The 23,637-nt window shown below is 41.6% G+C and overlaps 1 protein-coding gene across 1 annotated transcript in view; it reads left to right on the top strand.

Moving 5' to 3' along the window:
* The window catches only part of UNC13B (unc-13 homolog B), a gene marked incomplete at both ends in the record, with an annotated part of 204,421 nt that overhangs the window by 96,218 nt on the left and 84,566 nt on the right, over positions 1–23,637 (top strand). The window contains one exon of the mRNA XM_079548344.1: positions 21,011–21,057. Within this exon, the coding sequence (XP_079404470.1) occupies positions 21,011–21,057 (47 nt within the window). The remainder of the gene's footprint in view (positions 1–21,010; positions 21,058–23,637) is intronic.

Raw genomic sequence — 23,637 nt, 5'->3', positions numbered from 1 at the left:
AGGATTTTAGATGAAGAGTGCTGCCGTTCAGCAATACAAGCTGGAAAATCCTAATTGTTTTATTAGCTGCCTACATTACCCCTTCCCAACCTCTCTGAAAGCTGCTGAGTGTCTGCTGTAAAGGAGTGCAGGGCAGGTCAGAAACAGAGAGCAAGATCATGTAGCACCAGTCTGTACTGCAGCTGTGCTAGCACTGCTCCGACAGCAGAAGTTGCAGCTCTTAATTCGTCACCTTGGACCGGTGAGTGCCGCTTCCCACTCCCCTCCCTGACCATCCCTGTTAACTAAGGTGCCGTTACCTGGAAAAGCAGCTCTGGACCTCCACAGTTAGCAGTCAGAGTTTTGAGAAAAAATCCAAGGGATGAGTGTTTCCTGGTGGCTCTTTTCAGAAATGCAGTGCTCAGAGAGTTCACACCACTGCTTCAGCACCGGGTTGTTGTAAATAGGATTACAGCTAGAGGAAAGGTACGGCGCGTTCTGTTAGCCTCGGCAGAGCTTTTAGCATCTTTGGGTGCTCTCGTAGCGGTGTATGTGAACCTTATCTGAAGCAGTGCTGTCTCTCTGCTCTCCTGTTAGCTGAATGTGCAGCAGACTCTCTCCGGAACCCAGCAGACTTTTCTACAGTCCTGATCTGAATACTGGCTTGTCAGCATTCTCTGGTCTTTGTGCTTCAGTTCTTGGTGCTGTTTCCTTTAAGCAAAAAGTTGCTTCTTGCTCATGCCTTATCTGCTCAATGTAGTATTCTGGTCCTTAGGATCCTAACCTGGGAGAAACCTGTTTTAAGGTATGTCTGTCAGAGCTGGTTGTATCACAGTGCTTTAGGGCGTCATGTGTTTCATTTACTGGAGATACCCAATTGATTCAGCATTGTACTAAACCCCTTTGTAACCTACAGGAGTACTCTGGAAATAGAGGCTACTGAACTTAATTCCTTCTCGATTTACTCTTAAATTGCTGATAGCTGGCTGCTTAGGTGTCAAATTTGCTGCCAGGAGTGAAGTAATATTATGTAAGAACTACAGAAAAAGCGACAATTTCTTCTTTTCTAGCAGTCGGTTATCCTTTCTGCCGTTTTCTCAGCGTAGGATGGTTTTAGCACTCGGGGTAGGTGCTTTAGACTTTGCTTACTGCTGGCTAAGCATGAGCTGTGTGTTGTGATGGTCTTCAGTTTTCAGCCTGTACCTCTGCATTTGAAGACAGCTCGTATTTCCTTGACTCTCTCTGGACATCTTCTATTCTTGGCTCCCAGGTAATGACAGACCTCACTTATTGCTGCAACTGGTGCCTTGCTGTGCCAGCCAGTGACACTGTAAGTTTGCTGGAAAAGCTGTGTGAAAGGCTGGATCTGCACAGGGAATGAGCATAACTTAAGAAGCAGCAGCACTGCCTGGTGCCTCGGTACTCTCTGGGGTCTCTAGAGCTCAACTTAAGCAGCCTGAGTTGCATCTGTGCTCATGCCAGCAGAGGGGGGTCCAACATTAGTCCAGTTTTACAGAAAGCTGAGACACTTAACTATTTTTTAGGTGTCCATATCGGCTATTAAGGAGTTAAGGCAGGTTGTGTGATCTCTTTGCTCTACTACACAGTGATACACAAATTCAATTTCATGCTGTTTCTCAACAGAATTTTTTACACCGCTGATTGCGCTTTCAACATTTTAGTGAGTTCTTACCCTCATAGTTAGTCACATTCCACTCTTCCTTCATTTGATAGCTACGTTGATACCATGACAGTATTCAGTATTTTTTTCCTTCAGTTTAACATCTTTCTGTAAAAGGTAAGGGATAGCTGATGTGAGAGATGCAGAACCATGTAATTCATTCAGCTAAAATGCTGTGTTCCCCAGATCAGTTTTTCTGCCACAAGGTTACTGACTTGCCAAATCTGACCTTTTGTTCTCTTGTCTCATCTATCAAACTGTTCTGGGAAGAATTCAAGTGCATTTTTCTAAAACACGATAGGTGGGATAGCTGGCTCTCAGCAGTGTCTGCATTGAAGGGTTCTGACAGAATTTTGCTCAGCTTTATTGAAACCAGTCTTTACATCCAGATGAAGTTTGGAAAACAACATTGGAAATGCTTGAACATTGCAGAAAGTTCTATGAGTAGGGCTGGGATGCCAGTAGGTAGTTTTGCAGCTTATGCTGCAGTATCTGAACAAGAACACAGATTGAGGCTTGTCAGGGAACAGGGCTTACTGTGAAATAGTTTCTTTGTTTGCATTGTTTTGTTTTTAAAATCACACTTATCCTTTGCAACTAGAGTCTTTTCAATAGCATGGATATATCTCATCTTTAGTCCACTGTGAAGTGCCATGTGTGTTTTCTGCAACCTTATATTTAGCAGGAATGCCCTGAGGTGAACAATTTAGCAGAGCACTTTTTATTCTCCAGTCCTGCTGTTGTTTTATTCTCCAATCCAGCGTTGCTCCACTTGGTCACTTTAAGTTCCAATAATTCATGCCTGGACTCAAAAGTTAGCTTTTTGTTGATTATCAGGAGAAGGTTTCAAAAGAGACACATTCTGAGAAGCAAGCAATAAATTCCTTGTTTAGCTATGATCCAACCCAAAATTAAATCTAATCATGTTAATTAGAAAATTGCATGCTCACCTCCAGTAGTCATACGTCAGCAAAGCTGGCTGCAACCCTTCGTGTTTCTGTCAAGCCCTGTTGTTAGGATTCTTTCAGCAATTAACATGTTTAAAAATGCTATAATATTCACAGAAAGAGTCAGTGTTTCAGCATCAGTGTGCTGGGGCGGTGTTGCTATGGCAGCCCTTGCCACGAATTCCTTCTCTTGATAATGCCAAAACCGCTTTTCCCAGAATGTCCTGTATTTTGCTTCGTGGTATTCTTTGTGTTTAAAAGGTTCTTTATTAAGAAGAAAGACATTTTATTGCTTTTCTCATAGTAATTACTTGCATAGGTAATGCAGTACCACTGTGTGTGGAAGATGCTGTAAATATAATCCAGTCCAAAAGGCTGTACTCAGTGCTTCGGTGGTGTGAGTTGGTAGCCAGACAGGCTTCTGTGAAATGCATTTTGATCATAGTGAATTGGTTCTTGTATTTAGAATCATAGAATCATAGAATCACCAAGGTTGGAAAAGACCTAAGAGATCATCCAGTCCAACCGTTCACCTATTCCCAATAGCTCCCACTAAACCATGTCCCTCAGCACAACATCCAGCCTTTCCTTGAACACCCCCAGGCTCAGTGACTCCACCACCTCCATGAGCAGTCCATTCCAGTGCCTGACCACCCTTTCTGAAAAGTAATACTTCCTGATGTCCAGCCTGAATCTCCCCTGCCGTAGCTTGAAGCCATTCCCTCTGGTCCTATCACTAATGACACGAGAGAAGAGGCCGACCCCCAGCTCACTACAACCTCCCTTCAGGAAGTTATAGAGAGCAATGAGGTCTCCCCTGAGCCTCCTCTTTTCCAGGCTGAACATTCCCAGCTCCTTCAGCCTCTCCTCATAAGCCCTGTGTTCCAGACCCCTCACCAGCTTCGTTGCCCTTCTTTGAACACGTTCCAGGGCCTCAATATCTTTCTTGCAGTGAGGGGCCCAAAACTGGACACAGTACTCGAGGTGCGGCTTCACTAGTGCTGAATATAGGGGAACAATCACCTCTCTGCTCCTGCTTGCAACACTGTTTTTGATGCAAGCCAGGATGCCATTGGCCTTCTTGGCCACCTGGGCACACTGTGGGCTCATGTTCAGCCGAGCATCAATCAATACCCCCAGGTCCGTTTCCTCTACGCAGTCCTCCAGCCACACCGCCCCAAGCCTGTAGCGTCGCCTGGGGTTGTTGTAGCCAAAGTGCAGGACCCGGCATTTGGCCTTGTTGAAACTCATCCCATGGGCTTCAGCCCAGCTCTCCAGCCTGTCGAGATCCCTCTGTAGGGCCTCGCTACCCCCAGGCAGATCCACGCTTCCAGCCGATTTGGTGTCATCTGCGAATTTACTGAGGGTGCACTCGATGCCCTCATCCAGGTCATCAATAAAGATATTGAAGAGGACAGGCCCCAGCACCTACCCCTGGGGAACACCACTCACGACCGGTCGCCAGCTGGATTTGACTCCATTCACCACCACTCTCTGTGCCCGGCCCTCCAGCCAGCTCCTCACCCAGCCAAGAGTGTACCCATCCAAGCCTCGGGCTGCCAGCTTCTGCAGGATTTCTTTGAGTCTGCCCTCACATCTACCCTGGTGTAATGCCAGCAGTGTCTTTCTCCTGCTCACCTTGAGCCTGGCTGTCTTTTGGGTTGCAGGATGCAGAAACGATGGAACCTGTGGGTGTTGTTCCTCGTTCTGCACACTGAGAGGTGGCTGTGCTGAGTGAAACTTTAAACTTTGCTGAGGAATGCCTGCTAAAAAGGCAATCAGAACAAAATTTGTATGAGGGCTCATAGTATCTGGTGGGTCATCAGGATGCAAATATTCCTTATGTAAAGATGTGATTTGTTATATGTTGGGATAATTTTTGGAGTGATTATAGAAGAGAAAAAGATTTCAGTGAGGATTTGCATCCAAATTAGACATTTTTTGGCTGAACTTGCATTAACTTTCATTGTCACTTTGTCTGTGCTACAGGGGAGCATAACCTCAAGACCTCAAACCAACCTAGAAGAATAGAGGACCCATATAGCAGACAGCACAGCACCTAGTTTGACTCAGTGGAAGGGAACGGGAACACACACCCCTCCCTGGATGGTGTGGAGGAGGGGAGGGCCCTGCAAAGAAGTTCAGCAGGAATGTGGGACCAGCCCATGGTATGGGTAGGGCAAATACTCTGAGCTCCATTTCTGAACATGGATCTGTCATGGTGTCAGAAAGCAGGGCATGGAGGGACAGTGCCTGCAGATGAAGTGCAAAGAGGGCAATTCTTCTACCTGCTTCTTGGCATTCCTCTAAGTAGCAATGTTGTGGTCTATGGTGGAAGCATTGACTTCCACCCACTGTACAGAGAGGTGGAAATGGTTCGCTCTGATCTGGAGCTGGCATCCTCATGTTCTCTTCTAGCCTTATTCCCACGTTGGGAGGAAACAGCTTTGTCTTGGGGTAGCTGGAAAGGTATTGCTGCTAGTTTTAATCAAAGTCATTGTTTTACAAAAGTCTCTAATGAAGACTTCATGTGTGTATATGTATACATATATATGTTAGATGGGATGTTAATAGGCAGTTTTGCAGCTCATGCTGCAGTTATCTGAACAAGAACATGTGTGTATATATATATACATATGTATGTTAGTTTGTATAGGTATATATATTTCTTTATTTGTATTCATACACATACGCACATCACATAAACAAATATATAAAAGGAAATTTCTGACGTGTTTGCATTGAGCTACCTGCTTCAGAACACCTGTGGTCCTGCCAGTGTGTTCAGCAGGAAACAGCATTCTGCGTAACAAACTGTTGCTATCAAGCATTGCAGACGACAAAGGAACTGACAGTGAACTTCAGCTTGAATTGATTTCTTTTTTTAAAAACTAAAATTGTCGTTAAGTCCCTCTGGTGCCTTGAAAGCCATGAGTAGGACACTGAATTTCTTCCTTGCACAAACGTCTTAAGTTTTTCTTCTGGCCCTCATTGTTTGATATGCTGGAAAATATTTGAAATGAGCATCTCTACTTGCTGCTGTAATGCACACAGGCAGGCAGCACACCTGTAGAGATCACACCTGTAGATCCCAGAAGAGGAGCTTGTTGGTGCCTAGGCAAAGACCTCAGTTTAGTGCAGACAGAACTGTGGTGGTGTTCTGTCCTCTACTTAGTGTAAAAATGTGAAATACTTGGGCTCAGCACTTGTTCTAGCACTTGCATTGGGTGCTGTGGGATTACATCTGGCCATCTCTGCAGTAGATTCCAGGATTGCAGAGATGGTGATCGGAGAGCCAAGGTTGCCAGCCTCGAAGAATGGTGAGAATGGAGCAACAGACAAATGTCTGGTTGTGAACTGTGACCTTGTTGTTGGTTTAGATGTTTTAGGGCTAGAAACTCTTTCTAGTACTTTCAGCACAGCAGTAAACCTTCCTGCACCAAGCTAGATGCACTTGGCAAAATTTAACGTAGGCTGCAGGTTGCACATGGTTTTATGTGCTGCAGAATTTAAAAAATATTTTTTAAAGAATTAGATAATAATTGAAATGAAAGTTAAGGGCAGCTACTATAGATCTTACAGGGAATAAGATCACGAGAATGAATGTACACTGCAGCAGCAAGTCCACCATGATGCATCAAAGGCAGTGGGCATTCTTTAGTCACCTCGGCTTAAGGAGGATGTCTATCTGGGTCTCTGTATGCCTTTCTTCCTGGAGGAAAAAACTGTTTGTTAGTGGGTTGCTTTGTAGATACAGCAGTTGAAGACGCTTGAAAGTTTTAAGTAGGTAACATCGTATGTTTTCTTTGCTCCTTATAGAGGAGATTTAAGTGGAGAAAATGATCCACTGCAAAATCTTCAGGGTTGGAGTAGATGTGACGTGCAGAATCTTCATGCTGTCAGCTCAGCCTGTTCGTACATATGCTAAGTGTGGCATATTTAACTGCAGGTTAGCTTGGGAGCTTGTAAGCTTTAAGGTTGGTTGTTTTTCTTTTTTCTTTTTTTTTTTTCCTCCCCACTGTTTAGTAGCAAAATATTAAGAGATTAAAATAGCAAAAAGGTTTTACACTCAAAATCTGTCACGCAGTCTTCCTGCCTCTTTGCATTGCTTTGTGGAGTTCTTGTGAGATAGCTGGTACTGAGCCAAATTTAACTTGATTTCTGCTTTGGTTTGAAGGAAGAAAGGATGAAGATTGTAGACAGAAATGAAAAGTGTCTTGATAGAATCCTTAATAACTGTCAGGGTAATTCAGTCACGTAGCCCACCACTGCAAGAAGCTCAGCCTATTGGAAGTTGTGAACCTGGTACTTGAAGGAAATGGACACAGAATTGCTCTTTATTCACTTTTATTTTCTTTTGGAGAAGGAGGGGTAAGGAACAATTATTTCTGCAAAGAAGGACCTGATCTGGGCAGGTGACCAAAACCAACATGATGGCTGTACGCTTTAAATTGTACATCCTCTTTCTGTCTGCTTTGATGTGGATGTTTTTTTTTTTGTTTTTTTTTTAAAGAAAAATTCCTCTTTTTAAGTTACTTTGGCTATTTCTATCTGAACCAAATTGTAATCTTTTTTCCCTCTTTCGGTAGCTACTTCGTGACAGAATAAAAACTGGATGTGAATTGTGCATTGGGAAGTGATTGATGTGTGCTTGTGCAGATTGTAGCACTATGAAAAACACAGGTGCAGCTGCTGATGATGTTTGCTAGAAGTAGATTGAAAAAGCAAGAAAATGAAATTGCACTTCTGCAGAGAAAACCTGTTGTAAAACTGTGGGCCAGGAAGCAACTCCGGAAGCAAAGACTCCAGCTATTTCTACGGGACAAAATGAAGAGGCTTCTTCAAGGCCAAGCAGATGAGAATCCAAACCATGCTCACCACTGCCAGCTCTCTCCAGTAGAGATCGAAACGGACATGTTTGTTTGTGGAATGAAGAGGAGCTCTGCAAGCACTGAGTTTTCCACTGCTGGAGGTGACTTCCATCAGGATGGACAGCACGAAACCAAGGGCGTGAGTGAAGTGTGTGTTGGTGAGGTGGAACTGAACTGGGATGGCTATGTAAAAATACCATGCTCACTTCAACAGAACAAGAAGGACTTGGAGGGAAATTGTACTGGTGGTGTAACACAGACCTCTTCTGAAAGAAAGAGTAGAGTATCTGGTGGGCAGGACCTTTCTTCTCTGAGCATAACAATGAGCTGGAGAGAGAGAGCTGAAAGGCAAGGGTGCTTTCCCCAGCAGAAGCCTGCTGCATACAAGAGTCACAGACGGCAGTCAAGAGATCGTTCAGTAGATGTGGTTGATTATATTGTCAAAGAGCTTCAGGGAATAAGTCGCATCCAGACAGAGATTGCAGAACTCCGAGAGCACCTCACTTTGATAAAAGGCTCTGTGGATGAAGTCTCAAGCTGCGTGGATACTGTCTTGAGTGAGATAGAAGGCCTGCAGGGTGGTTCCACTGCCAAAACTTCAGGTATACATGCTCGGGAGCCAAACAAGGAGGCACACAAGGAAGAACCAGTGTTATATTTTTATGGGATTCCAGAAAAAGATGGTGAAAACACAGTAGAGCTTATCTGCAGCTTCTTATCTGAGTATCACTGTTTCAATGGTATCCAATGCAGTAAGTATATAAAAGATGCTTATAGGTCCGATATTGGAATAGGCAAGTCGTTAACGCCAAGACCAGCAGTTGTGAAACTTGTCAGTTGTGAACAGAGAGACTTTATTTTACAGAAGTCTGTTATTCTGCAAAGCTCAGGGGTCTGGATCACTACCAGTGAAGAGCAAAAGAGGCAGAATGACCAGAGAGGCCACAAAGCAGATTCAGTCTCTTTGCAGTCTGGCTTGAAGAAAAATAATTGCAATTCAGTGAATCTTGATGCATCACAGAGTGCTGATGCAGCTGAGCACCTTCGGACTGACTCATGCCAGGTTAAGAATAAAAGCACAAGCAGAAAAACACAACGTGTAGGGGAGATATTTGATTCTGTGCAGAAGTCAACTTTGAGTAAGAAAAGCAACTCAATATCTGAAGCTGGGAAGGAAGCACAAACAATAAGCTGCAATGAACAGCCATCATATGAGAGTGACTTTCATAAGGCTCTTCATGAAACTCCAAAAAGCTCTCCAGAGATGACCAGTTTGGCCAAACCAAATGATGGAAATTTTTGCTGCTTGTCTGAGTCCTTGGTCCATGAAAGTCAGGTGTGTGCCTCAAGCAGTGGAAGTGAACACAAGCATGATGCTGAGAGTGCCACTGAGAACGGTTCTTCCCTTCTGAGTAAAGACAAAAATATAACTGCAGAAAAAATTGAAGTAGACTGTGATACCCCATGCAAATTTACCAATGTGGAGAAAGTTGATACTCCAAGAGAAGATGTTTCTAGTGGAGTGACAACCATTAGCTATGATCATACAACGGATGAACTGGCTGACAGTAGTGACAGCTTGAAAGATATGATCCAAATGGACCTGAATGATCAAGATCCAACTGATCAGGTCTTTAGGGATGTCCTGGAAAATTCCCAGTATTTTCTTGATCATTCCCGGGATAACATTGATCTTGTAGACATGAAGTTTTATACTAATAAGCTTGGGAAAGCCATTAATCACTTCAGGTCTGCTCTGCAAGTGGTGTTTCACAAACTGGAGACAAGCGATTCTGAAATGCTTTTGGAAAATGATAGTGGCTTACAGATGGATGATGACAGTACTCTTATGCTGACCGGTTCAGGTATGTGCGGCAGTTCTGACAACTTTGCAGAAACCCCTCCAAGTCAGTCCTCTGAAAGCCAAGCGAACACAACTGCCAATAGTGAAGCGTCTGCTCAAATGCAATTTGTTCCTTCCAGTCTTTCCTCTGTTGCATACGAGCCTCCTGCTTCACGTTTGATGCCATCATCTGACTGTGAAATTCCTGTTGGGCAGCGTTCACCTCCTGATGAAAGTGGAGTAGATGTGAACTCTCTACCTGAGCAAGCAAAAGAGTGCAGGCCCATGAGCCTTGAAAAGGTGTGTGCAGAGACCATCTACCTGAACAAGTGCATCAACAATTTCAAAAATGTATTGAGGGAAAAGAGACAAATGCGTAGGAGACTCATAAAAGAATTAGCACAGGAAGGAAACTGGATTTCTGCTGAGGAGACAAATTCAGGTAAACAAAAAAAATGTTTTTAAGGAGATGTCCGTATCTGGTATTTGTGTAGCCAGTGACCAATATCTCGCTGTGCAGGTGAACAACCGTAGAAATTAGGAGACAATTATGAAGGCCAGTGCATGCTCTATACAACGGTATTAACAAAACAACAAACAAAAAAAATCAACAAAACAAAACAAAAAAAAACAGCCCTAAAATTGATTGTACAACGCCTTGGAATGCAAATTAGTGAGCTTCAATTTTTTTTTAATTTTTTTTTTTTTTTTTTTGTGAGAGAGAGGGGGAGGAAGGAAGATTTGCAATGCATCTTTGGAATAGCAGGTGTTAGGGTTTTTCATCATAATTCGTGACTTGGTTCCTTGTTAAATATATTAGTTAAGATGTGATAACTAAGTGTGCATTTGAGCTAAAAGTAGCTGGATGTGCAGTTTCAGGAGTTGAGTGGTTCCAGACTTCAAGTGGCTCCACCACGAAGTGGGAGTTCTCAGTGTTTAATCTCTGCTTGATGTTATTCTAGCAGAAACTTTAAAAGGAAAAAAATAAAAATCAAGACCTGTATTTGATGCTGTTTCTTTAGCTTGTCCATGAGATGAGTTGTATTCCATCTGCGTGAAGCTAAATCCCTTATTGCCAGCAGACATAAGGAAATGTTTGACTGCAAGAGATGTGAGCTAATACAGCAGTGGAGCTATGCTGATTAACGAGTTCCTGAGGACATGGGAGATGGAAATGGCTGACCTGCTCTGATGGGCTGTGTGTCGATAGGCCTTGGTTTGCTATCTAATGTTGGAATGTAGGTCCATCTACCTGCTCCCTCTCCTGGCAGCAGGACAGCTTCTGGCCAAATCACTACACAGTTAAGGAAAGAGAGTTGATGGTTTCAAGACAAGTATGAACTGCGGCTACAGCTTGAAATCTTCCTCATTTCCATCCTCCCTGCATCCCATATTTTATTCAGTTCTCCTTGCAATCATGAAAGCTACTCAGAGTAATCAGTGAAAATTCTCTCATCCTAAGTATTCTGTTTTTTTTTTTTTTTTTTTTTTTTCCTTCCCAGTGACTGTGCTTTTGGTGAGGAAAAGATCTGTCAGACTGTATTTGACTTTTGCACTAGCGACCTTCTCAGTTATGCAGATCATAGAGCCTTCAATAACCTCTGCTTTCTTACTTTATTTGAGGTCCTTATTGTGAAGTGAATTTGAACAATACATTTTTGATGAGCAGAGCACCAGGATTCGTTAGCAGCTTGGCACTGATGTGTACCTATTTCTGTTTTTTTCAAGGAACTATTAGAGTCACTCAAGAATAAATAGTAAATGTCAAAATGAAGATTTTATTTTTTTTCTTTTCATTCAGAAATTTATATTTTTTCTTTTCTCACCCCACTCACCTCCCACCCCTTTTGGTAGTGTTTCATTGTGTTTAGATCCTGGACATAAGTTCTGATGTTAGGACCTGGAAAACAGGCAGTGGTTTGGGTTGGCCTTTGCCACTTTGCAACAAAATACTGAAATAAGTTGTTTCCGAGGCTTCATTGCCTGTGAGAAGAGGCTGCTTGTCTCTGCTGTTTGAGCATTACAGGCATGTTTACAAGATAGCCAAAGCAGCGGGGAGGAGGGAGATCACAGCTGGACTTTGGTTTCTTAAATCTGGCTCCAGCACAGATTGGCACCCTGAGTTTCCCCTGTTCTATTTTCCTCTATAGTAATTAATTCATCAAAAAAGTTCATATTTGTATGCCTTTCTAGTAAAGGTATCTCTGTATGGTAGGCATGACAGCTAAAGTTACAACAGTAAGCATAGGATGAAATAACGATGTAGAAAGAGAAACCAGAGGAATCCAAAGAAATTAAAAGTAATGGGGGGAAAAAAAAAAACAAACATGATCAAAGAAGAGCACTTGGGAGGAAACCTCGAAGGAGTGCCATTAAACAAAGCAACCTGACCATCAGAGCAAGGCAGGGGAGCTGGGAACAGAAAAGGGAAGGTACAGGGACATCACTTGGCAGGACCTGGAGTGAGGGCAGGAGATGAGAGTATTGCCAAGGGCTGCAGAGCAGGTAAAAATTAATCATACAGACTTTCAGTTTTGGCAAGCATTTTCTGTTAAAATGAAGCAATTGTTTTATTTATTTGTTAATTTTTGTTGTTGTTTTTGCATTCAGCCTGAAATAAGCTTGAAAACCAAGCACTTACTTTCTTCCCTTGGAAAAAGCACAATATTCAGAATGCAGTGAATGAGTTTATTGTATGGTTGTTGTTTTTTTCCTTTTTTTTTCCAGTTGCAGATGCCTGTATATGCCTTACTTAAAGATATATATGTATTTTTTAATGTGCTTTTAAATTCCTGGCTCAAGTCCTCCAAAAACTCAGTTTTGCCTCCTGGCTTTCTGGTTCTGAGGCTGAACGACGATACTACTCGCGCCTGTTTGAATGCTCAGTTCACTGTGTTTTATTAAATGTGTTTGGTAGTAGTCTGCAGCAAAGGAGTGGATAACAACTTTGAAGGTGTTAGTATGCCTGTGTGTTTTAGTGAATCAGAGATGATGCATTGGCATAGAAGTTTACTTTGTTTATAGCTGTACACAGATGCAGATTATCAGAACAATTTAGAAGTTAGCAAAAACATGTAGATAGTTGTATTTAATTTGAAAAAAAAAGTTCCCCTGACTACATGAACAAATTTTCAAAGTTTTAACTTGGAATAAAACAAGCAAATGAAGTGAAGATGGTTTAACTTTATGTTTGTAGAAAAACAAACAACATTACAAAATGAAACGGCCAACAACAGATTAGCAACCAAGAAAATCACAACCAACCAACCAACCAACCCCCCCCCCCCCGAAATAACAGTGGATGCTCAGAATGAAATGGTGAAGGAATTCCTTTACTGGGGCTTAATCAATGTACCTGCTGGTGATGGTGGTGTGAGCACAACTCCTGCAGGGAGGTGTTATCAGAGGCAAAGTAATTCAGTATTTCTCAAAATGAATGCAAGATTCATTACTCAGTTTGTTTCAAAATAAGCTTGACTGATATTTGAGAAGCCGAAGCACTGTCAGACCTATAAGTTTGACAGCAATCCATCGGTGTCAAGGGTTTATCTGTGGAAAACCAACCCCAAAAGAACAAAGGGAATAAGCCTTAAAAGCACAAATAGTTTACAGATGCACCCTGATGGCTTGCTACAGTTGAGCTGTTGCACTCCATCTGTCCTCAGTGTTTTCCAGCCAGGGACTGAAGTTGGGTTTTCCCTGCTCAGTATCACTGTGCCATGGCAAACCCAAGAGTGCAACAAGTTCAGCTCTTCTGCACTCAGACACTTCAGTGACTCAGGAAGGAATCTGGTTCAAATGCAGAGGAGATAAAAACCAACAAGGGAGGTCTGGATTTGCCCTTGGAATGAGACAACTGAAAGGACCAAGTCAGTAGAGGTTTGGATTTGAAGGACTTTAAAGGGAAAAGAAAGGACAGGAAATGCAACTGAGGCTGCTTGTGTGAGAATTTTTTTCTCCATTAATTCACAAGCAAGAGACCTGCAAGGTGGTCCAGGGGCTTTCACAGATTCCCAGAATGGCTGGGGTTGGTATGACCTCTGTGCCCATATGCTTCAGCCCCTGTTGAAGCAGGAAGAATGCCCACGCAGGATACCCAGCAGCACCATGTCCACCAGCATAACCATGTCCAGGAATCTTCTCAAGATGTCTGAGGAAGAGACTACACAACCTCTCTGGGCAACCTCTGGCAATGCTCCATCTCTCAGACAACACAGAAATGCAATCTGTTGATCAGAACGAGCCTCCTGTGTTCCAGTTTGTGCCCACTGCCTCTTGTTGTGGTAGTGGGCACCACTCAAAAGAGCTTCTCTTGTTGAGAATCCATGCAAGCATGTTTTAAGGTAGAAAATAAGGCCTTTATTTCGGCTACAATCCAGCACTTCATTTGCTGAAGTAATTTGATTTCTCCTTAGTGATTGAGTTAAAATAGCTTCTCTGTTTTCCTATCTTGGTGATTGCTTGTGTGTAATTACACCCATACAGGGAGTGACTTCGAAAAGTTATTTTAGCTTTTAAACCAGTTTGAATGGCCCTTCTTGCCATGAAGGCATTCCTTCTCCTCCATCTTTCATTAGCAGCTGAGTAATGTCTGTCTTCTGTGCAGATATGAAGTTGTCTGGTTGGAAGACTTATGAGATAACATGTCTCTACCGGAAGTTTTAGTATGACTCTCATATGACTTTAGTAGCCTTGAAATTGCCTATCCATAAACATGAGATTTAGTGTAGGAGGCTTCTGTGTTGTTTTTGGCTTTTTTTTTTTCTTTCTCAGAGGAGAACTGCCTAGATTTATAAAACTAGAAGATACCTCCTTGCGTTACGGTATTTGCAAAAGCAAAATGTGTTCCGTGGGAGCTACCAGTTTCCTCATAATGGGCAAAATGTACAGGGTACGGGGAGGGAGGGAAGGGGGAGGCTTCAGATGCAAATAGTGTATGTACTCTTGAGGGAGGGGGAGCAAATCTGTCCCACTTTGTAATAGATACAGGTTCCCTCTCAAGCATGATAAATGGCATCTCTAATTCTGTATTAAGATTATTCTTGAGTTTTATTAACAAGAACTGTAACTCTGTAAAAATTGCTCTGAAAACCATATGTTCTAATGTGCAGTTATGGGTGAAATTGATCATGCTTTAATTTGGGGGTAGTTGATAGAGATTAACTATTGAATGTCCCAGGAAGCGCAGCTCAAAACTGTGCTGCACAGATGTTGTATCGATTTGCAGCAAATGTTTTCCCTGAAATCGCTTTATTGATCTCGTGGCAGAAATCTGATCTATTAACTTTTCTTCCTCTCCTTCTTCTCTTTTTTTCTTCACAGAAGGAGGTAGAGGAGAACTCCAGGTTGTACATGTTGTCCCTTCTAACCAGCATTTCTTTCTGAAATTCCTCTGTGTGCATGCCTTGTCTCCATGTAATCGATTGCTCCACCTGAGACCCTGGGATTCAGTTTAGCATGTTATGGTTGCTGGAGGCAGTGTAAACACTGTGTGTGAGCTAAGAGTCTGTTCAGTGCGTAGGACTTGTACAAAGAAAAAACATGAATGCTTCGAGTGATCCCTTCGGGGCTCCGTGGGGTGCATGTGGTGTGCAGAGGCACTGTTAGCAGAGTACAAATTGTTTATTTTGTATTTCCTTGTCTCCCTCTTCATGAAATTTCTGTAAATCAAGTACTTCCTCATTTATTTTTTTATCGGCTGCATTATTTCATTCCATCTCTAGCCATTTTGTGCACTTGCAGCAATCAAAGTCAGAAGTTCTGTAATGGGCTCTAATACCACAATTAAGCATGACTGTGGGTACTGGAAGGTGCTGTTTGAGCTCTGTGCTGCACTTTGAGCAAGGCAGTGCTCAAAGGTGGATGTTAGCTGCCTTATCAGCTAATGCTAGGCTATGAGATGGCTACCTAGTTATCAGACCTAGGTATAAACTGCCTCTCTGGTCACAGACTTGTTGCCTCTCTGCTCATCGTGGGCAGTCTGTGGGCAACCGGTAACTCTTTCCTCCTAGGAGGATCCACAGAGTTTTTCACTGACTGCTGTGTATGTCTTTTGTTTCTGTTTGCAGCTGTACCTCATGCAGAGAAATTTCTCTCTGTTGAATTTTTATTTTCTTGAACTTACACAACATGGGCGAGGTGCCTGCTGTGCTTCTGTCTCTCCCTTAGCTGTATGAGTCAGGCTGAATTACCTTCCTGGGGTAGATCAACACTGTGCAGCTTTTTGGCTTCCATGTAAATCTCATCTATGGAGTTTGACGAATTTTCATTTCTAAGCTTTATTGTCTGACATATCAAGAGATTTGTTTCATTTTTACTGGCCAGTGTCCATCCATTTGTGCTTTCTTGGAATTGCAGAGATATGTGGAATTGGTGTCAGGTTCTGTCCTCTTCTGGCTTTGGTGCAAAAACATGGCAGTCTACTTTAGATAGCTCATCTTTTGTGTGGGAAACTGATACTGGCAGATTCATCAGGTGGAAGGACCTTCCTCTGTGGCTCTGAAGTCGTTTTCTGAATCAATGCTGTTGCTGAACATGGTGATTTTAAAATAATCCTTCTGCTTGTTGCAGCTTTGGATCCACGTAAAATGCAGCGTCCTTGAATCAATAAAGACATTTAACCACAAGACTGACTAGTTTAATTGGGATGATTTAGCTTAGTCTGATTCTGCTAATACCCTTGAAGAAAGGATCTAATTAGGCATGACTGGAAGTTTAATTTAGACATTGAAACAGTTGCTACTTGTTATAGCCTGATTCAAATTTATCTACAGCTAAATTTAGGTACTTGAGTTTCAATAACCAAGCATGGTATTTGAAAACAAGTTAGGATGATTTTAAAAAACAAATATGAAGCCACTGCTGATTATTTTTTTTCCTTCTATGTTGACATAATGCAGCTTTCCATATTCTACATCTTTCTTTTTGTAAGGGGGCAGCATGTTGGGCACAATACTTAAATGTGATGGAAACTTCTGAGTTTAAACTTTCATGTGGTCTGGGAGTTTGCAAGCAGGTCTGGGGATGTTCTCCCAGAAAAAAGACTTTGTGATTTTACTTTCACTCTGCTTCTGTCCATTTGAAGACTTTCTGTCCTATAGAAGTAGTTTGTTCTATCACTGAAACATCTTCCTTCGTATGAGATATATTGCAGGATTTACATATTTCAACTTTGTTAAATAACTTATCAGATTACTTGTAATTGTTTCTACTGCTTTTCCTGAATAAGCAGAACTCCTTTTGAGTGACTTTTTAGGCCTCACTAAAGATTGTGTTCTCTATGACTGAATACTGTGACTCAAATGATCTTGTCTGTTGGCCTTTTTAATCCACGGTATTAAATTTGTGCTCCTGTCACTAGCATGATTTTGGTAAGCAGCTCTTGGTTGGGAAGAGACTTTAATTACTTGGAGAAGACCTTTCAGCAGCTGATTGAAGCATCCTTTGTTGTGAATTAGCATACTTCATTACTGGAGTGACAGCGACTTCCCTGGCTGAGGAGATTTGTTGGACAGTGAATGTAAAATTTATCATCCATCAGCATCAGAAATAGAAAAACTGGGCAGAGAGGTGATGGACTATTTTGTTTATGTTTGTTACTCCCATCTTTTTGGTGCTTCTTTATGAACTTAAAGGAAATTAGGTAAAAAAATAGTTGAGATTCACACTGGTCTCACTGCTTTCAGAATCAGTTCAAGTGACAGAGCTGTGCAGAGAAGTGAAGAAGACATCAGATAAAAAACAGCTTTGTGACATGTGCATGTTCAGGTGTTACATGCGTTGACATTGCCTTTCCATTTGTTTTGGGAAGGACAGCGTTAAAAGCTTTTACAGAGGTTCCAGATGTTCTTTGCATCTGCCCATTGTTTCCTCTGCTTGCATAGGCTCTCAGTGAGCCCAGCTGTTGTCTTGGCGCAGACCTGAGCAGATCTACGGCTGGTAGAAAGCCCCACAGCAGCTCCTGGAGCCCTCCAGTGTGCTGGAGCAAGTGCTGCCTTCAAAGGATGGGAAACTCCCCAGCTGCAGCACTTCCACCTGAGCAACATTGCCATTTGCCTTCAAGTGAAGAGGAATGTATGAAATGTTCCTGCACTCAACAAGGGTATAAACTATCAACGTACTTGTTTAAATGGCACTCCTGGAGGTGCCTGTTTATCTAAATGCCAACACTTGTAGGTAATGTAGCCTCTGGTTCTTCAGCTGCATATGTCACTGCTACAAGGGACTGCAGAGGACTTCTTGCTGCCCTTTGGCACTATGTAATGTGGTTATTACCTCATATGTGAACAACCTCACTTCTTTCTTTAAAACTGCTTGGATTTGGTGTCTGTGTCTCTCTTTGAAAGGCTACTGCAGTAGGACTGTCATGGTTAGGTACCTGACTTTCATCCTCCATTTACATTTAGCCTCAGTTCTTCTATGATGTATATTTTCCCCTCTATTGAATAAGTGCAGAAGAGGTTTCATTTTTTAGAGTAAGAAGTGTGTCTTAGTCTTCCTATAGCATTGTCTTTGCACCCTCACACTGGTTTTACCTTTTTTCTATGTGAATTCTTTTTACTTTGGTGTAGAATAAGATAACTCGTGTCTTTCTAGAGGAGTCTTGCCAGAACTGTACAGTGGTATTTATGCTTTTATTTCTATGCAGACATTTCAAGGGATATTGTCTTTAGATGATGTTCTCTCCTTACATGGCTATTATCATAGTGGCTCATGGCCACAGTGTGATGACTGTGACTCGAGTCTGCTATCACCTGCTGTTCTTGAACTGAGAATCTGCTTGGAAGCCAAAAACTCATGGTGTTTTTAAGGACTTTGACCTTGCCATTTCTACTTTGTTTAATCCTCTGTTGTTGCAGTCTTCAGTATCATCAGTTTTTTTCCATCAGGGTCTGAATTCTGTTCTGTATTAATAATTCTCCCATGTTTATCATCAGCAGATCCTGCTTACTCCCACCAGTTTTCGTCCCGTATTGTTCGTGGCTGGCTCAGCTAGTTGCTTATTTACCCACATTAAGGCTCCCCTACTCCTGTTCAGCTTATCCAGCCTGACTTATGTCACTTGCCATCACTTCAGAGCATTTTCTTGAAATGAAAGTTTGGTTGGTAATTCTTTGTACAGTTGAAAGAAAAAAATGCTTTGTCAAACAATAACTAATATACCCAGTATGACACTTTTTCCTGTTTTCTGTTTGTCTCCATTCTTTTCTTCGTGTTTGCTCTGAAGCCTTTCAAGCTGCTGAAACCAATAATGAGCCCAAGCTAGTTTGGCTCACATTTCCTTCCTTCCCCCACACCTTAGCTGCACTGGCTTTTCTCCAAACTTAAGGCATCAGCCCTTGTTTGATATCTGTCAAGTTCTGATTTTCTGTTGCTTGCTCAGGAACAATGCTGCCTGATGCAAATTAACCTCTTTGTTTTCACTTGGGGGTAACTCCTGTTTAATTTGCCCCCACATCAATATTATCATTTACTAAAAGCTCCTTATTCTTTACTGTTCTACCTAGATGGTTTTTAATTTCTGCCACATACAAGTTCTTCTCATTTCCTTTCTGTTTAAATGTCTAAAATACTTGGCAAAAGAAATGAAGGTAAATGAACAGAAGTGCAGTTTATTTATCAAAATGTGAGTGATGGAGGTTTGTTTGCTGACTATGCTTTCTGCCCTTTGCCACATCTGTGGGCTCTGCCATTCTCTGTTGACTCTCAGCTGCCTGGAGGAAATGATTATTGCTCAGATAGCAAAGCTTTCCCTGGATCTTTTTTTTTCTTTTTTTTTTTAAAGCAGAAAACAGTTCTTGGCAGTGTTGTGGTCTCAAAGCTGCGATATTGTCCCTACTACTTGTGATCTATAAATTTGGCTACTTAGAATTTCTCATATAAACCAACAGACCGAAGACAGACCCCTGGTAACTCCAGTTTCTTTTGCCAGTGTGTGTTGCTAGCCGTTTGCTATTCTTAGTTATTCAGGACAATAGACCCACTTCAGCTGAACACTTGTGTCGAGCTCAGTCCAGTATTAAGTATTGCTCCATTTTATGACTGCTTCCTAGTTACAGCTCTTCCAGATGTTCAAAGATGAAATTATGAATGTCTGCCCTTCTGTGCTCTGAAGGATCTGCTGTGTTTTCTTCATGAAATCCACTCCTCTGACCCACAGCTGAGCCAAATCCCTCCATAGGAAATGTAGGTTTCAAGTCTTGAGAGCGCAGCTTGAAGAAATGTGGAGCGCAGCACTTCCTGCAGAAGTGCACAGCTCTGGGTGCAGAAATGTTCCCCAGTGCTGGACCATGAGTCCGAGCTCCTGCAGACTCTGCTGGCCTGTGTGATCACAAGGAAAAGCTGGAGAGCATACTGAATTATGGATAATGTCACGTTGTTCGTGCCTGTTTAAAATAAACAAAAATATGTAACCTTCAGATCTGCCTAGACTTGAAGTTCTGGGAGTAATGAATATGGAGATTGGGCTTTTGATGATGTGTAAGTTGAGACCTCAAACAGAAACTTGTTTTTCCTGGTTATTTCTGCTTTTCTTGGGAAACCTCATCTGACACCTGTTAACAACATGAAGTTGCACAGCTCACCCAAAGCACGGGACAAAATACGAGTCTTTCTTTTAGAGCCATGTTCTTTTATTTTGTATACAAGTACAGCTTATTTCCTGACATGTATTGCTTTGCATTGTGATGATTCTCAGGCTGTGTCCTATAAGTACTTTGTTTTCCACTGTGTTCACGTTGCAGGCTCTTGGCAGATGTGATTATCTCATGTTGGACTGTTAGATAGTAGTGTCTTGTTTAATCCTATTTGGCTGCTGGAAATGAGCTTTTATTTTTTTTATTTTTTATTTTTTTGCCAAGAAGAACAAAATCTGTGAGCTGTAAGCTGGATCATAGATGCTTCCAGTTACAGGTAGACCACCTTCCCCTTATACAGCAAACTCGTTGCTTCAGGTATACTTTAAAAGTTTGAACTCTGCTCTGCTCTCAGTGGTCTACTGAAGATTTTCAAGAAACAAAATGTCACTCTGTAAATGTGCTCCTATGAGAACATAGGAACATGGTCTGAATTCATGAATACGCATCTTCATCTTGCTGCATGTGGTGGCTTTCGTCGTATCAAGAGATCACTGTTCACCTGCAGCCATCTTGCAAGCGATGGCTCTTGCTTGCCAGTTGCTGGAAATTAAATAGTTGCATTTGAATGAGTGGAGCAGTAATGGGACTTGTCTGGCTTAGGGGGCTGAGGAGTCTTTGCATTTGAGCATGAACAAAGTCCATGAGTGCCTGCAGAAAATATGTTGCTCAATCATTTGTGCATTTTGTAAAGGTGCTTTTAATTTATTGTGTCCTCATTATGACCATGTTCATGTAAGTGGTGACCTGTTGTAACAGGAGCTCTACAATAGCTCATGCTTTCGTTGGATTTAAAAAAAGAAAAAAAAAAAGAAAAAAAGGAAAAAAAAGGAGATTGTATTCAAGGCTCCCTTTTGAAAGAGGAGGTGCACTGAACAGGCTCTTCTGGTCCTGGCTGTGTCCATATGACCATTGAAGGTGCTTGAATGACTGTCAGTATGCATTTGCCGCATGCAGTGTGGTCTGTTATCCTTTTCTCAGCATATAATCTGAATGCTTTTTCTGGTGTTTTCAGAAACTAATTTAAAATTGTGTTTTTGCCTTCCCCATTTAAGGGTCAAGATGAGGCTGATCCCTCAAAACTACCCTGGCTCAAAGGAGGGTAAGTGCTGTTTTGAGCTCCTGTTTCTCTGTTTACAGTTACAGTATAGGTCTCCAGTTTAATTTAGGTAGAAGCAGAACATGTAATGTTTTTAATGGCCATTTGCAGAGATAATTGGATAGCCATGCCTCACTCAGGGCCAGACTGTCTCTGTGTGTTGTAGTTTCCTCTTAAACAACTTGAGATGGGCTGTGCAGCTCTTCAGGAGATTTGCAGCTAAGGTTTTAGATGCCATGTATAGTTTCTAGTATAATGGAGACAAGTGCTGATGGTGACAGTATTGAACAGTGCTTGCTGAACCCTGTAGTCTTTTCTCTAATGGTAGCTGTAACTTTCAGGAGAGTGTAGCTCAGAAAAGCTGCTGTGTCCTTTGCTCGTAGGAAAAAAGAAAAAAAAAAAAGTAATCTTGGGGAAGTCTTCTGTCTTTGCAGTTATTTCTGTGGTCATTGTAGCAGTCAAAACTGCAAAACTAGAGTAGCTCTGGAGTCATTGCAGCCTGACATTTTAATACAGTGATCACCATGCCTCTTTTAAACAGGTGAGAGTGAGATGATGTTCTTTCTGCAAGTAGTTGTAGCAAATGAAGCAGACAAATTTTGATTGCGTGTAATTTCAGCGTGATACTCTGCATAATAGGTGCCAGCATGGTAGCTTCCCTAGCATCCTTCCTTGGAGAAAAAGAGCGACATATTTTCCAAGCTGCTGGGTTATGTGCAGTGTATGTGATTAGAGCGATACGCTTCAGTGGTGGTGCACTCATTAGGAGCTGATGTAGCAGCAGATTTGTCCTGATATCTCAGCAAGAGCTTGGCTTGCTACACGTACAAGTTAATTCTCAAACTACTCAAGTAAGCTTTCCTGATAAACTGCAAGTTAAACCACAGGCTTCATTATACGGTTTTCTGCTTTTGGAATCTTTGTTCTGTAATGTTGGTATTCCCACAAAGCTTCCGCCACACCTGCAAATGCCTGGAGCTGCCTAGCAACCCCATGCTTTCTTAAGGAGCCCAAGATTTTGCTGGAGAACTGGCAATTAGCTGGAACAGGAGACAGTGATTTATGCTAAATATAAACAGCAGCTTTTCCAGCCTTAACAGGGAGCCAGTGTGCTGAGTTTGCTGGTTCATTCTCACAAAAATTTTACCTGGCCTGAAAGATGAGCACAACTGCAGTTCAGAAATACTTAACATTACTTGTATCAGTTCTAGTTTTGTCAGGCCATATTTGTTCTAGTCTGTAAGTTTTTCCCCTTCTGTGTGAGATATAATGAAATAAACTGGCTAATGTAGTTTTGACAAAAGTTGGGCTTACTCACTCTATCCCTGCATGCAAGGGAAGGGTGGCAAATGTTTAATTCCTCTGCAAGACATACTGTGAATTAATTAGTCACAACATACACTAAAGCACTTTGGTTCAGAATTCTTCTTTCCTTAGAAGATTGGAGAAGTTCTGTCCTTTGAAGGAAGCAGTCATCTTCTGTCATCACAAACAATCTTTGCTCCACTAAATTTTCAAGATTTAATATAAGCATCTGTATGATGAAGGTCATATTAAGTGATGAATACATGCTTCAAGCTATCTGCAGTTCTAGTATAATGCAAGAGAATCTTCTTGTTCATAACCACTGCCTTTGGAAATACAGCTTTAAAAAATAAAAGTACAATTGGTATTAAGGAATATTTTCTGGTCATAATGTCTCATATCTGTATATTTTATTTAGTACCGCAAATCATGTTTTCACTTAGAGATGCTATTCATTCCCCAATATAGCACTCCATAATAATGCTACAAATATTATATACTTGCAGAGGAGAGTTACCCTACTACGTATGAACCCATGGTGTACGTATTTGAAGCACGATCAATACTTTTGTCACACTGATTTTGTTAAGCAAAGTAGAGATTTTGCTGGAACAGAGAGACTGGGGTAGCTGACAGTACAGGTTAAGTAATTTTGAACATTAAGAATTGTTGCTGGGTTTTTTTTTTGGTTGGTTGGTTTGTTTTTTTTTTTTAATTAACAAGCAAAAAGCAGGTTGTCTGAGCATAACTAGACAACTGACTAACTAGGTATCAAGGTACTTCTCCACTGTGGAAAATGCAAGCACCTTTCAAATATTCTTCTCTGACAGTCTGTTTTATAAGTGATTATCTTATTTTACAGGTGGAAAAAATGGTAGTCTGGCATAAAGCAAGCTGGTTGTAACTAGACATGTTTCTCAAGTACAATAACTTGTTTAGGCTCATCTTGAATTTATAAACATACATCTTTAGCGTTCTTTTTTCTCCCTTGGTTAGAGTCACAGTTCCTTTCAATTGAAGTAGAAAAACAAAACAAAACCAACAAGAAATGTGTCTGGAAATCCTGTAGAAAGGAATTGTTATTTCCCAGCTACACTGTTAACTTTAGCAGAGGCAATGGCTCTGGATTTTTATTTGTGACAATTTTGTCATGGCTTTTCTTCTTGTGGACTCTCCTTTGTGTTTTTGAGACACTTTCGTTGTTCCGATGGTTTGACCCAAATTTTTGACCTGAAAATCAGCATTAAATTAAACAGTGATTTAGGTAATTCTGGAATT

Source organism: Tetrao urogallus (genome assembly GCF_951394365.1).
Source record: "Tetrao urogallus genome assembly, chromosome: Z".
Classification (NCBI taxonomy): domain Eukaryota; kingdom Metazoa; phylum Chordata; class Aves; order Galliformes; family Phasianidae; genus Tetrao; species Tetrao urogallus.
Note: the sequence above shows the minus strand (reverse complement) of the source record. Positions and strands in the feature narration are given on the sequence as shown.